This window comes from Danio aesculapii, chromosome 15, assembly GCF_903798145.1.
Source record: "Danio aesculapii chromosome 15, fDanAes4.1, whole genome shotgun sequence".
Lineage (NCBI taxonomy): Eukaryota > Metazoa > Chordata > Actinopteri > Cypriniformes > Danionidae > Danio > Danio aesculapii.
In genome coordinates, this window is record NC_079449.1 from 25,647,713 (window position 1) to 25,664,617 (window position 16,905).

Consider the following 16,905-nt stretch of genomic DNA (forward strand, 5'->3'; position numbering starts at 1 on the left):
AAGAGAAGGGGACACTGCACTGTCAGTGTGGCCACTTTACAACACATTACATTACATTCCAGGAGGAACCTTTTTAGCAGTTTTTTTTTCTTTTGGGGATCAACCAGAGGCCGCTGTGTATGCTTTTTCAGATCTCCAATTTCTCTCGCAAATGCCATTCGCGCCTGCTGTTCTTGCATAAATCCACTAGAGGCCACTGTCGGCTGACTGACTGACTGACCGACTGCCCGGACTCAAACCCCGTTGTGGCGATCAACTCCTGTCTGTGTCAAGTCTGCCAACGTACATGACAAGCAAACTGGTAACAGCGGAAAAGCAGCTCAGCTGGTAGTGCGAAAAGAAACTGAAGGTGTCTGCGGTATCATACTTCCTCATAGTGTTCGTTTTATAGACAAAATGCTGCCATACAAAACTCTGGCTACATACATTTAGTTATGAAACAAAGTTTGTTTTAAATTCACAAAAAAACTTCTATTATGTACAGCAGCATTTGCTGTACAGTCGCAAAAACAAAACAAAAAAATCATTGTTATTTATTGTTATGTAATACAGCCCTGTTCAACCTATTTGCATGGTTAAAATTATAATTTTTTCAATTCAATTCAATTCAAACTTCACACCCAGGATATCAACACTGTCTCCAGCTACTGTGTCTCACATTCAACAGGTGCAAAAGCACAAAAACCCCAATTTGCACAAAATACACAAACATAGTCTCAAATAAATGTTGTATAAAATCAGCATCACCACCGTGGCACAGACTTGTGGCCCAAGGGGACAAAAATGTGATCTGAATGTCAACACATGAATACCAATGTCTCGTTTTAATATATTCAGCAGGGGTCTCAGACTCCACATGGCACATCTGTCTGCTGTGCTCCGGGGTTTGAGGTCTGGTCTTCCTCCCTCATCTCTGTCTTCTCATGAACCCCTGTGTCATTCAGGTTCAAAGACCTTTACTGAAGTGGCTCCTGAAGCTCTCTCATCTGCACCACTCTCTGTACTACAAACGGCAGCATTCATATTCATGAGGGGAAATTAGAGGAAAACCTCTTTTACGCTCACCTTTTTTGTCCTACAAGTGTAGATTTCTCTCTGGTGACTGACTTGAATAAATAAAGTTAATTTGCAGGCAGAATTTCAAGGTCTTGAAGAAAACATATGGACTAGAGTAAACAACAGCTCGTCTGCAGAAAAGGTACTTGACTTACAAGAAGCAAAATCACTTAAGACTGTTTACATGATCAGTTTTTACAAGAACCATCACTTGATGTCGGGTACAGTAAGTTGTGTGAGAATGGAAATTGACAATATGCTGTGAAAAGACATTTGTCAATAATAATGAATAAAGTTGAAGCCACAGTTCAGATTCTTAGCAGATTAGTCTTTTCTATCTAAGCCAGATTTGAAACTCCATCATTGTATTATATGAGTGAAATGTGATAATAAAGTAAGTACAGGCTCATCTTGTGTTTATTTCTATTACTCCAGGCCAAACTGTCAGAAATATGAGTGATAAAATTCTAAAAGAGTTATTACATATCACAAATATGCAAGCTTAGGATCTGGGGTACGTTTCCGAAAACCATCGTTAGCTAACTAAGATCGCAAGTTCTGTCGTTACAAACATAGTTTGTAATAATTTTGGCATTTCCCAAATCCATTGTTCCAACAAACATTCGCAAACTGCATCGCAAACTTGTTCACTTGCAACTACACCTCTAGAGCTGTAGTTAGAAGCATAGTTCCTGGTTGTGTTCTATTCCCCGTTATCCCCCCTATGCCCTATTCCTTTAGAGCATTCTAACATTTAAACTTGTAATGACTTAAAAAGAAAATATTAAAGTCATCTCTCTTAGGTGTATTTTGCTTTCAAAGTATTTTTACAGTTCAGTTTTAGCGATCTTCATATTGACAATTGCGCTCATTTTGTAGTGCACTTTGAAAACCTTTATGCCATTTTGAAAACAGCCATGGCTCATGACGAAAGGTGACCTACTATTTAAAAGCCGAATTTATGCTATGTCTCCAAAGCTCGTGAAAACAAATATATAGCATACCTTAATGGTTTTAATTTATAGTAGGATATTTATTTAAAAAAATTATCTGAACTGCATAAGACATGGGCCTATTGGATAGAACATTTCTGTAGTGGTTTGAATGTGTCAAATTGGGAAAGTAGACTTTTTGAAAAATAGTATAATTAAATAAATAAATAAATAATATCCTACTTAATAATAATATTAATTATAATTATTATTATTAGTAGTAGTTTTATTATTATTATTAAGTAGGATTTTTTCCATTTCTTAATAAGTAGTCTGCTGTAAATTAGGTTGTAAATTACCATTAACGATTTATATGTTTTATGAGATTGGAATACGTGTCAGCTAAGTGATTTTATATGGAATAGGCTATTCTAAATAATATTTGTAAAGGAAACATATATATTTCCTATATGTGTCATTTACATATATTTCCATTAATATGGAAAATGAGTGAATTTTACCCCCCAAAAATTTTTTATGCATGTAAAACAATATAATTTGTACAAAGATTGTTTTGTTTTTTTCTCTAAAGAATTAGTAACTCCACCCTGTTTAGAGCGTCATTATGAACATTTTACGTTATAATTAACATGGTTCAAACGATGGATCTGCAACAAAGAAACTACAGGTTTTGGGAAACACTCCTTACTACATTGTTCTTTTCCCAAACGATGCATCGTACTATGATAGTTCAGCTGCGAGTTATGTTGTTGTTTGGGAAATGCACCCCTGGTCAGCACAAACACAAGCATGAATGCTCTCTCACCATCGGAAATTGATATGTTCCGCATTTGTCTGCATACAGAAGACATGAATCTAATTGTACATGAAAAATAGGTTAATCTCGTGAAACCTGTGATGAGTTTGTCTGGGCAATTTTCTGCTTCAAAAGAAAGAAGAAATAGCAAGTTGAATCAGATTTCTTGTGTCAGACTGTTTGAGGGGAAAAAAACATTGAAATTTTATTCTGTGGGCTGCTGCACAAGCTTAATGTAGACAAAAATAAAGCCCAGTTCACATAGGATTAGCATGACCTGATGACGTTTTGTCAGTTGTAATATTTGCAGAGGTAGTCTGCAATCAAGCCTTAATTCCATGCAAATCAAGCATGTCTGTAATTTGTAAAATGACCTTTATACACTTCATGAAAGAGAAAGTGGAAAATCAGCTAAAGAGTGAAAACAAACATAACAAGATGAAGATGTAAAGCACGTACTGTATAACAGGATTCTCTGATTTTCTCTTCTAAACATACCATAGAACACATTGACATGATATCAATGAGATATGTCAGTAAATTAGAGTAAAATTTGTCATTTTGTGTGTTTGTGTTTATGTTTGTGTTGTCTAAGCATGTGGTGCTGTGTTTACATTGCGGCTGCCTGCTTTAGTGGTGCGCTTTGTGAACACGCGGGTAATGAGTTGTCTCATTGGATGAGTGTTCTAGTCCCACCCTCCATGTTAATTAGTTTATCCTGTTCACCTGTCTGTTTGTTAATTATTTCTGCTTATATTCTCCTCTTATCTGCTGTCCTGTGCCAGTTTGTTGTCGTATTTCACCATGTCCTGTCATGTCCAGCCCTGCTCTTCCCTGCCAGCCCAGTTTGTTTGTTTTGTTAATGTTTTTCCCTTGGGATAGTTTATTTTACTGTTTATTTTATTTTATTATTACTAAAAATCCATCATTTAGTTCTGCACTTGAGTCCTCGACCTTTTCCCTACATCAACCATGACATAGAATGGGCTGAAAAATCAAAACACTGTATTTATTATGTAAATCACAACTACAACTCCAAATCAGAAAAAGTGGGGCATAAGGTACACATTAAATAATGTGCTGTTGTATTGCAATGAAATACAAGTTAAAGTAAAATTGGAAACCACTGCTTTCTTTTTTGTATTTGCATTTTAAACACTGTCCCAACTTTTTCTGAATCGGGGTTGAATAATTATGCAAGTGTATAAATAAGTGTATAATCTCGTTGATAAGTACCTTATAAAGACTGAAGACAATGTGTTATTCATGGAATAAAATTATACAAGTTAGATTAGAATCAATATTTCCATTAAACTAAAAGAAATGTTCATCCTTGACTTTTTTTCTGTCAGTCGAACACAGCTATACATGGCAGCTGAAAATACATTATGCGTGACTGACATATGCTTCTATGACAAATAACATAAAAAAAGGTAGGCACATGTACGAGGCATTGTAAAAGTAATACACTATATAACATTAAACAGTGCTTTACTTTTTCCACATTATTTTATATTACAGCCTTATTCCAAAATGGTTTAAATTTCCTCAAAATTCTACACACAATACCTCATAATGACAATGTGAAAAAAGATTTTTTGAAATTGTTGCAAATTTATTAATAATAAAAAACCTGAAAAATCACATGTGCATAAGAATTCACAGCCTTTGCCGTGAAGCTCTAAATTGAGCTCAGGTACATTCTGTATCCACTGATCATTCTTGAGATGTTTCAGCAGAAAGACACTTGTGTGTCATCTTACTCATCACAAAGTTATAGAACTAATTAAAATTTTAAATAAGTTTACCTAACCCAATAAAATCAATTAGGTTACTTAAATGTTTTGAGGAACCTGAGCAACCTGAATTTATTTATCAGTTTTGAAAACTTTGGGTACTGAACAGCTATGCAGGAATGTTTGTCCAGACACCAGGCAGAACGGATATTTTCTGACAGGATCCAGTGTCTTATGTTGGACATTTTTTATCTGGCTGGGATAAAAGTAGCATATCAAAGTTCTTCTTGCCATCTAAACAACTCCTTATTCTGTACTTCCTCTCTCACACACAGACACAAAACACCATCATAAACACAACGACTCGTCGTCCCTTTAGCCCATTAGAGATGGACAAACCATTTTTTAAACAACAATAACAGCGGCGCAATGACCTTTCCTCACAGACAGAGGACAGAGAGCATGTGAAGCCCTCATTTCATCATCCCAAAGCAGCGAAAAAACTCCCGACCCACTGCATCATACGCGGACAAGACAAAAGCACAGCCGGCTTCTCAAAACAAACAAAATGTCAGCAGTATAAATATTCAGCGAGGTGTATTATAGCTGATGTAAACGTTTAAACTTTCATTACACGAGGCCTCATCTATGACCCAAGCAGTCATTTATAAGATGTGACTATGAATATTTATGCCCGTTGCTCACTTTGGAAGGCGAGTTGCCGCTGATTATGAATTATGAAGACATTAAGGAGTGATGCTTAGTCAGTTGAGTATGCACGGTAAACTTGTTTCAAGCTGCATTATTCATTACCTGTGTGAGAGTAATATATTCCTCTGACTGCTGCTGTGGAAGAAAAGCCACATATAATACAATATAATATCACATCAGTGGTGTTGAGACTGTGCAGAACTGGGAAACAGCTTGTCAAAATGTTATATGTCAGCTGTAAGACTATTAAAATAGATCCATAATAAAACTGAATTAAACATGTAATTTCTATGATGTAGAAAATATAGATGCAATGTCACAACTTTATATGTTAGCTGTAAACCAATTAAATATAGAATTTCAAATATAATTCACATGATGCAGAAAACAGATAGTGATGGTGTGGATTTTCTGATCGCAATCCAGGATGGAGTAACACATATCCTTTCATATGTCTTTATGACCATTGATAAAGTTGAATGTTTAAGAGCCTAGGTTATATGATGACTTTAGTGTCATCCCCCTTTAGAGTAAAAATGGAATAACGCGTGTGATTGCTTTTTCTGTTAGCCAAATGATTTGTTTCCTCAGGATCTACCCAGCCATTCAGAGGTCATGGAAACCTCTTGAGTGGACATGGACTCTTGAAGAATTGGAAACCACTGTTCATGCTGTTATTTGCTGATGTGTTAATTATGTCTAAAGTGATATTTGCCTTGTCATGTGTTAAATCTTTTAAAGTTTCTTTGTATGTAAGCTGCCAGTTTGAATGCAAATTATACTGGTTTTTAACCAGTTTTGATAAGACTGCTGAGGGTATGCTCAGCCTAGATTGTACATAGAGTATGTGTGTTCTATTCGATTATGAATCCTTTCACGGGTTTGGGGTCAGTTCTGAACAGCCTAGTGGCTGTCTGACGTTTGCATGCTTGAGATCAGTGTTGCCAACTATTTTCAATAAAAAGACGCTAAGCTCAGCCCGAAAAGTCGCTAAATGTCGCTAGATTTTGTCATACGTCAATTTGCATATTACTGACGTCATCACGTCCAACCGTTTCTGTTTGTTTAACTGTCTATGGTTAATAAAGGGGTATTTATATTCGCACTACGCTTTATGTGCGCATGTCAATTTAACTAAATTTATTGCTGTTTGAATACAGAATATCAGTATAGATGTGTAGTGAATTTGCAGCAATCCCTCAGACGTAGTAAACTCAAGTTCCGAAACTGTCACTTAAATATCTGTAATTGTGAACAAGAAAGAATAAACATTTAAACTGTTAAATTTAAAACAAAGCAGATCGGTTTGACTGTACAAGGGAAATACCTTCACACTCGCGGTGCTAAATCATTTGCCGTCAGTACGCAGAGGGGTGATCTACTTTTGGGCTGCAGGTGGGAGAGACTGCTGTATGAAAATCCCAGTAGATCAGCAGTTTCTGAAATACTCAGACCAGCCCGTCTGGCACCAACAACCATGCCATGTTCAAAGTCACTTAAATCACCTTTCTTCCCCATGCTGATGCTCGGTTTGAACTGCAGCAGATCGTCTTGACCATGTCTACATGCCTAAATTCATTGAGTTGCTGCCATGTGATTGGCTGATTAGACATTTGCGTTAACATGCAGTTGGACCGGTGTACCAAATAAAGTGGCCGGTGAGTGTATATTTAACTATGGTTTTTACAAAAATATAAATGGGATTTAAGTAAAAATATACAGCCATAATATAATACACACACATAGAATTTGAGAAACAAAATGTATTTCATTGTGTGTTACAGTATATACCTTGTATACAGTATATACTTTTATTTGGTGAACTGTCCCTTTAAGATGAAAATCCAGCTCGGCTTCAACTGACTGAAGACAAATACTCCCACTTCATCCAGCTCTCGTTTTGTCCTCAGTTTCCTCTTACTGTTTGACAGAGCTTGAAACTGCTCCAAACAATTCAGTCTGTGTCACGACGACAATTAATCAATACAAACTCTCTGCTAATCCATGTTATTTAATTCTTCCCTTAGCGGTTTACTCAGTCTGTTTGTGTGCCTCTCCATGTTCGGCAGTGGCAGAACAAACACTTTTTTTTCTGCTGGATGTTTTGACTCGAGAACAGCAGGATTACAAAGCGAGATGTGTCAATAATCAATCACACATTTATTAATTAGAGCTGCAGATTGTAATCGTTCAACGTTGGTCAGCTGTGGTCAGGGATCAGTCGCTGACCACACCAGTCATTACAGTAATGATATGAATGATGATTTGGTAATATGAAGTGGGCTTTGGACGGCAGGACTCACCTCTTTCTCTCCGCAGATATTACTGATGATGGAGTTGGATGCCGGGCTGGCAGAGGGGCCCAGGACCGCCACCACCCCCTTGGACATGATCTGGCACACTGTCAATAGGCAAGGGAAAGACCAACTGTCATTTATTACAGACACAGAGCAGAAGGAAAGCAAGATGTCAGTCTGCCAAGAGAAAAGCTCACGCTGCCCCATTTTCAGTCAAGAAGACCGTGTTTGCAGTGTAAGTCTAAAATACACAGAGAAAGCAAAGAGCAGAGTCTGTCTACACACTTGTGTCAATGGCTAGTGCTGGCATTGGGGCTTTGAAATCTCATGTGACTAATGTAAATTTAAGTAACGGCTAATTATTGCTTTGAAAATGCAGGGAAAAGATAACTAAGTCTTTATGACTAAGGTAATAATAATAATATAATAACATAATAATGATTATAGTCATGTCCCATGCTGCATGCCTATTATGGTAATTACAACAATTGCATAATTGCTAGGTACTGACATCAAACCTTCTCCTAAACCTAACCTTAGCTCTTGTAGTACACTGTACATAAATGCAGACAATGCAAAAATACAATGCAATAATAATAATGATGATGATGATGATGATGATGATTATGGTGACAAAGACGATGATGCAGATGACGACAATGACAACAACTACAACAGGAACTGCAACATTTACAATAATAATAAAAATATATTAATTACACTCAAACAAACAAACAAACTAATTAACTAATTACATTTAAATAAAATCAAACAACAAGCATCAATAATATTACTATAATAACGATACTACTATTAATAACAATATTTTGATAAAAGAACAAAATTCTTATTTTTATAATACATAATTATTATTTATTAGTTTAGAATAATAATGACGATGATGATGATGATTATAGTGACAAAGATGATGATGCAAACAACGACAATGACAACAACAACAGCAACTGCAACAACAACAATTAGAATAATTATAAAAAATTATTAATTACACTCAAACAAACAAACAAACAAACAAACAAACAAACAAACAAACAAACAAACAAACAAACAAATCAGTTAATAACATTTTAATTAAATCAATCAACAAGCATCAATAATATCCAAAATGACTATGGTTAACCACAACAACGATACTATTAATAATAATATTTTGATAAATGAACAAAATTAATATTTTTTACTATACATAATTATTATTAATTGATTTATAATAATAATAATAATAATAATAATAATAATAATAATAATAATAATAATAATAATAATAATAATAATAATAATAATGGTGTCATGGTGGTGCCGTGGGTAGCCCGATAGCCACACAGCAAGAAGGTCATTGGTTCAGGCCAAAAAGAAAATGAACGAATGAATAATGATGATGATGATGATGATTATGGTGACAGAGACAATGATGCAAATGACGACAATAACAACAACAATTGCAACTGCAACAACAACAATTAGTGATAATAAAAAACTATTAATTACACTCAAACAAACAAACATATTAATCACATTTTAATGAAATCAATCAACAAGCATCAATAATATCCTAAATGATTATGATTAACAACAACAACGATACTACTATTAATAATAATATTTTGATAAATGAACAAAATTTGTTTTTATTTATAATAAATTACTATTTATCAGTATTTAATAATAATAATAATTTTTACACACACACACACACGCACACGCATGCACACGCACGCACGCACGCACGCACGCACGCACGCACGCACGCACGCACGCACGCACGCACGCACGCACACACACACACACACACACACACACACACACACACATATAAAGCACTCATATAATCCACTTCCACTTATCTACAATATGATAATAGTTTTTCAGTTTAGATGCTGCTTGCACACAGATGTACTCCATTATAACAGAGGGCTGCTTTGGAACGACCTTCAATAGAGAAGGCTGATTTTTGGAGTCCAGATGGTGCAGTTACTGCGTTTACCAGCAGGGGCTAATGGACCATGCAAATCAGCCAAAACCTGACCCTCACTATCCACTCAATCTGTTCTCAAATTACTAGCAAAACTCAAATCATTCTTTTCAAACAAGTTTTAAAGAGCTCACTATAATCACAATCTAGCCTAGCAGAGGCTTAGCGCTGTTATTAATCTGCTCCTTTTCAGGCTCTCACACAAAATTACATTTTATTATTAACTGACCTTTGAATGAAGGCTGTCCTGAAATTATATTTTGCGATTAGGAGCAGGAGAAGAAAGCAATAGGTAGATTTGTTTCTCAGTCTCCAGCACACGCACAGGCCATCACTCTTCGCTCTATTACATATGTGCTTATAATTCCTCTATGATGGTGTGGCCAAGTGTATATCAAATCTACACATCATTTTAATTTCTCCCAATTTTTTTTCCTTTTAAAATAAATAACCAACATAAATATATTGAAAACTTTATTTCACACTTTATGTTAAGGTAAAATACTCTGTATATTAAAAAAAACTCCATTTACTATGACTATAGCCTCACTAAACTTCTAATTTTCTGCTTATTAACAGTTATTAATAGTTCAGTAAGGGATGCAGGGATGCAGAATGAGATCATGCAGAATATGTAATTTATACTAAAAAGCAGACAATGTCTTACAAATAGGTGGATTGATTATGGTGGTAATTAGCCTCTAGTAGTAGTGCTACTTAATCTACATTACATATATATCTATCTTATTCATTTCAAATTCAAAAATTCAAAAAGCAAAAAAAATAAATAAATATATATATATATATATATATATATATATATATATATATATATATATATATATATATATATATATATATATATATATATACAACACTTCTGTCTTGTTCTTGAATCTGATTGGCTTATAACAGTGCAATAACAGCACTTGTACAGCCTCCTCACCTTTCTGTATTACTCCGCCCACATAGAATGACAGCAGATCAAAAAACTCACTACAGTTTGACAAATATTGCAGCTGTTGGACAACATAATGTACTTTTGAGTTTTTTTTTAGTCAAGAATGTAGTGCTTTAGATTGCAACTATGCAGTTTATTTATGAGGACAGTGCCTATTTTAAAATATTTATAATTTAGAAGGGCATCACAGTGGCGCAGTGAGTAGCACGATCGCCTCACAGCGAGAAGATAGCTGGTTCGCGCCCCAGCTGGGTCAGTTGGCATTTGTGTGTGGAGTTTGCATGTTCTCCTGCTTGCGTGGGTTTCCTCCAAAGACGTGCTATAGGTGAATTGGGTAAGCTAAATTGTCCGTAGTGTATGTGTGTGAATGAGAGTGTATGGGTGTTTCCCAGTGATAGGTTGCGTAAAACTTATGCTGAATAAGTTGGCGGTTCATTCTGCTGTAAATGCAGTATGTGACCCTGGATTAATAAAGAGACTAAGCCGGAAAAAAAAAATTATGAAAAAATGAACGAATGAATTTTGGAGATACAGCACGTCTGCCTCCATCAGCCTGTCATACTGAGCACAGCAAAGACGTTGACGTTGTCCATCCACAAGATGGTGACAGAGACCGCATAATAAGCCATTAGAGGAGAAAAACTCAGCGGAACTTCAAACTACAGCTGATCAACTCATTATAAAACTGGCAATGACACTAAGTCGATCCCTCTCTTTTGTATGTTGTAGTGCTGTATTTATACCATAGCAATCTGCCAGTGTTTGCTTAGGCTTTTTCAGGATTATTTATTGTGATCTCCCGATTGCAACATACTGGGAAAGGCCTCTAGACTGATGGTATTCGATGCCGTTTAGCCTTATAATCCTAAAAGGTGAACAAAATCACCTGTTTTGTCATCACTTTAGATATTATTTCACTAGTGAATCATTCAAATACTAGCTAAAGTGATGTGTGTGAAGTAGCAACGTTTTCTGCTGTTCTGACATCAGTTGCAGATGTGAATGAAAAGCGGTAGAAAGTAGTACCTTATACAAAAGGGTTTTAAAACTCTTCGTGTTTGATTTTCTTTTTTATATACATAATTATGCTGTCGAACTCGGAGCAGTGCAATATGGCTGTATATCGTCACTGGTGGGATTAATACTCCTGTGATATTGCTCATATCTAAAATATATATAAAATATTTCTGATGCTATAATGCGGCGGCACTGTCGCCTCACAGCAAGAAGGTTGCTGGTTCCAGTTGGCATTTCTGTGTGGAGTTTCCATGTTTTCAAGTGTTCGCGTGTCACGGGTGCTCTGGTTTCCCCCACAGTCCAGTGGCATGCAGTACAGGTGAATTGGATGAACTAAATTGGCCGTGGTGTATGAGTGTGTGGTGAATGTGAGAGTGTTTTCCAGGCATCCACTGCCATCCATTGGCATTTCATTCTGTTGTGGCGACCCCTGATAAATAAGGGACTAAGCAGAAGGAAAATGAATGATGCTATAATAACTTTTTGTTTGTTTATATATATATATTTATACTTTTTGGAAGCACTTTAGATTAAATAGCAGTTCTTCTTATTATTAAATTTAAAACTCACATTTTTAATATGTGCTCAGATATTTGTTGTTTCCTTTTTTCGTTTATCTACATTTATTTGATCTCAATTACATATCTTGTTATCATCTTTGTTGTCATATATAATAGCTTTATTGGAAATTTCAGTTATAAATGTACATTTGTCTTTTTTAATGAAAAGTTTATATTTGATTAAGACACAAGGACAGCATTCATTAATTAAGAAGCACATTCTCAATATTAAGGGCAGCATGGTGGCGCAGTGGGTAGCACAATCGCCTCACAGCAAGAAGGTCACTGGTTCAAGCTCCGGCTGGGTCAGTTGGCGTTTCTTTGTGGAGTTTGCATGTTTTCTCCGTGTTCGTGTGGGTTTCCTCCAGGTGCTCCAGTTTCCCCCAAAAGTCCAAAGACATGTGGTTTAGATTAATTGAATAAGCTAAATTGTCTGTAGTGTATGTGTGTGAATGAGTGTGTATGGATGTTTCCCAGTGATGGGTTGCAGCTGTGAGGGCATACGCTGGCGGTTCATTTTGCTGTGGCGACCCCAGATTAATAAAGGGACTAAGCTGAAAAGAAATTGAATGAATTCTCAATATCAAACAACAACAATATATGAAGAGTTCAGATGCAAAAGCCGCTAAACACCACTTCCGCCAAATATGAGCTAAAGATATTGAGTGAATGCTTTAGGCACGTCGTACACCATCAACAAATAGATTTGCTTCTAATCATCCAAATGCCAGCGTCAGCGCATTCAGAAATAACAGTTTGTTGGCAAAAGCTGCTAAGCGCCACTTGCCTTTGACAGCAAAAGCTGCTATATGCCAAGGACCAATCAGAAGGCGCAAATCAAATCATGTGTTCAATGTACAGTAGCAGTGCGATGATACGCCGGCTTTTATTCTGCTTCCGATTTCGATTTTAAAAGACAGAGTTTGATGAACTGGAAGAGCCTGTCCGCCTGTCAGTGAATGGCAAATGAAAACGTCCCTTACTTTAAAACTTAAAAGAAAAAAAAAAAACACAATGTACAGGGTGACGTAGTGGTGCAGTAGGTAGTGCTGTCGCCTCACAGCAAGAAGGTCGCTTGTTCGAGCCTCGGCTGGGTCAGTTGGTGTTTCTGTGTAGAGTTTGCATGTTCTCCCTGTGTTCGCGTGGGTTTCCCCCACAGTCCAAAGACATATGGTACAGGTGAATTGGGTAGGCTAAATTGTCCGTAGTGTATGTGTGTGTGAATGAGTGGGTATGTGTTTCCCAGTGATGGGTTGCAGCTGGAAGGGCATCACCTGCATAAAAGTCATACGTCTGATTTACTATACATTAAACGACAACTGCGTTTCACCAAAGACAGAGTTAATATTTTGTTCTTTTATCCCACATGGTTGCTATGAGGATAAACAAGAGACCAAGACCTTAAGTATGGTGAGAATGAATGAATTACAGCTTCTAAAAGTGTCTGAGAGACATCCCCTTTCAGCCCAGTAGGCCTACCTTGTGTTTTATTTAATAATTTAAGCTATTTTTAAAAAGATAAATATAATGTATAAAACTATACATTATTTATATTGCTTCATATTACCTATATGTCTAATAAGCTTTTTATATTAATGGACAATGCACAGATATTGATGCTTCATAATATTTTTACACTCATTATTTGAATCTACGAAGCTTAGTATACAATGTTTGCAATGTTTACATTACTTACGTTAAATCTAAATCCCAAATATCAAAAATGACAACAGATAGTTAAGACTTGATTAATGCACTTACTTTACAGATTTCATTTATTCATTTTCCTTCTGCTTTTTTCTTGGTTTATCACAGCGGAATGAACTGACACTTACTTGACAGATTTATATATTTTAAATTTCAGGTGGTTTGTGTAATGTGTTTTACGTTTGGTAAAATAATTTCTAATTGGATCCTTAGTGATTTTCAACTAAATACACTGTCTTGTCCCAATTGGTGGATTTAGAGGGTTTTGCATAAAAAGCACAAGTGGATTTAGCTGTTTTTGACGCAGAAGAAAATCTACTTCTTTAAAAACAAAGAATTGTCTAAAGTGACATTTTTGATAAAAGTTATTTTATTTACTAGCTAATAACCTTATCATTACATATAAAATGAAACTTCTAAACCTATTTATAGGAGCCTGATAGAAAATGCTTATTTACAAGAAAAGAGGTCTGATGGATTTAGAGGGTTTTGCATCTGAACTCTTCATATCTCAAAGCACAATGTGTTGACTTCCTTGTCATGTAATACACAGCCTTCCAATCCATGCACTGTTGTCTTACATGCACGCATCATAAGGCATGTAGCTATTAACCCCAGCATGTAATATGAGTCACAAGTGTCAGGCAATTCACAGTTATGACTGACTAGAGTCAAATCCTGGAACATGACCCTCCTGCACGGTTGATCCGAAGAAGGACAATGAATCCAAGTGGACTGAGAAACCACTATGGATTGCAGTTAGTTTCAGTACACTTCTGTTCATCTCAGATCACAAACATTGGTATGCAGACCACACACAAGCACAAACAAGATGTAGGACGGGACTATAGTAGGGCAGGTAGCAAGAATGTGGCATTCTCCCTACCTGTGAGATTCACTGATCCATTTCTAATTCAATTCCTGCATACTGCGAGCCATTACAATGCTGAATTAGACCGAACAGGGTTGGGCGACTTACCGTATAGAGAGAGAGAAAGAGGCAGCTGTTTATATCTATCAAGAGGGCTATTTTAGAGAAACCAGGAGAGGCTTTTCATCCTGAGTCTCAACAGCCCTGATTGTTTAAATTACAGCTCGTCTTCTCCTGATTTTAGTGCCGCCTACTTTCATTGACAACAATGAACCTCAGTCATGTTTAATATCCTTCAGTGAGTGAGCAGCTCTATTTTGTTCTGCTCAACCGTATTTGATTTAAGATTTCGGAAGGAAGGTATTATTAAATTTAGGGCCAAGAGTAAGAAAGGGACAAAGAGATTGACAGGCAGCTGTTAAAATCGAAACACTTGTTTGAAACCCATTGACTGTCTGCTTGAAATCTTTAAGTAAGACCAAAGTTTACATTTTAGGGAGCATATTGAACATCTGGGATTCAAAATGGTAGTTAGATATGGAATTATACATTAATAATTAATGTGCTTTTGGTGATCTGGGCCTTGTTGCATCACTAAGTAGAACATGCTCAACATCTATTTGATTCTGGATTAACATTACAATCCAGATATCAAAGTCTAATGATGCTACAGCTTGACGTTGTGTGGAAGTTATCACTATGACGTCTATCAGAAGTTGAATTTTGATTTCCATACCTGACAAATAGATGTCAATATTTTAATGTCAATATGAGATTGGTTTAAGATGTTGGCTCAACGTTGGATTTTGGTCACTTTCAAACACAACCTAAAATCAACCAAATATCAATGTCTAATGATGTTACAGCTTGACATTGTGTGGACGTTACCACTATGACGTCTATCAGATGTTGGATATTGGTTGCCATACCTGACAAATAAATGTCAGTATTTTAATGTCAATATTATTTTGGTTTAAGATATTGGCTCAACGTTGGATTTTGGTCATTTTCCAACACAACCTAAAATCAGCCAAATATTAACATCTAATGATGTTACAGCTTGAGGTTGTGTGGGTGTTACCACTATGACGTCTATCAGATGTTATATTTTGGCTATCTTACCTGATGAAAAAATGTCAGTATCTGACATAAATGTGATGTTGGTTTAAAATGTTGGCTCAACGTTGGATTTTGGTCCCTTTCCTACACAACCTAAAATCAACCAAATATCACCATCTAATGATGTTACAGCATGCTGTCGTGTGGACGTTACCACTATGACGTCTATCAGATGTTGTATTTTGGATGTCTTAACCTGATGAATAAATGTCAGTATCTGACATAAATGTGATGTTGGTTTAAAATGTTGGCTCAACGTTGGATTTTGGTCACTTTCAAACACAACCTAAAATCAACCAAATATCAATGTCTAATGATGTTACAGCTTGACGTTGTGTGGACGTTACCACTATGACCTCTATCAGATGTTGGATTTTGGTTGCCATACCTGACAAATAAATGTCAGTATTTGACATCAATGTGATGTTAGTTTAAGATGTTGGCTCAACGTTGGATTTTGGTCACTTTGCAACACAACCTAAAATCAACCAAAAATCATCATCATTTGACATAGTTATTGGATGTCAAAATAATGTTGTTCTTAGACGCTGGCAAGACATTGAATTTTGGTCACTTGACATCACGACCTAAATCTAACCTAATATTAAATTCTTATGACGTTGTGTACCCGTTGGGAAATAACTACATACACTACAGAATGTTACGTTTAGACACATCCACAAATTACATGTAAATACATCAGCTTTTTACAGCATAATACTCACTACTCACTACTCTTGAATACTTTTAAAAGGGCTACTTTTTTACTCCTACTTTGAGTAATATTTACAACAGATACTTTTACTCTACTTTCACTACATTCTTAGGCAAGTAATGGTACTTTTACTGAAGTATGATTTTTCAGTACTTTTTCCACCACTGTAAATGAATGGGTGGATGGATGAAGGAATCTAAATGCTGACATAAAATAATCAATGGGTAGTCACACTCCACACTGTTCTAGGTCAGCAATCAAATAATTAAATTTGTCGGAAAAAGCAAGTTAATAATTAATAATAGAAATGTTCAGAAAATCCTCTCTGGCCTTTGAGAGTGACTTGCCCATAATTAAAGAAACAAAAATTGCTCCAATAAATGCCTGACTCAGAGAATACCAGAATGTGACAG

The 16,905-nt window shown here is 35.9% G+C and overlaps 1 protein-coding gene across 1 annotated transcript in view; it reads right to left on the reverse strand.

Moving 5' to 3' along the window:
• Positions 1–16,905, reverse strand: part of grik4 (glutamate receptor, ionotropic, kainate 4) — a 624,478-nt gene that overhangs the window by 238,039 nt on the left and 369,534 nt on the right. The window contains exon 5 of the mRNA XM_056473804.1: positions 7,556–7,653. Coding sequence (XP_056329779.1) covers positions 7,556–7,653 — 98 coding nt within the window. The remainder of the gene's footprint in view (positions 1–7,555; positions 7,654–16,905) is intronic.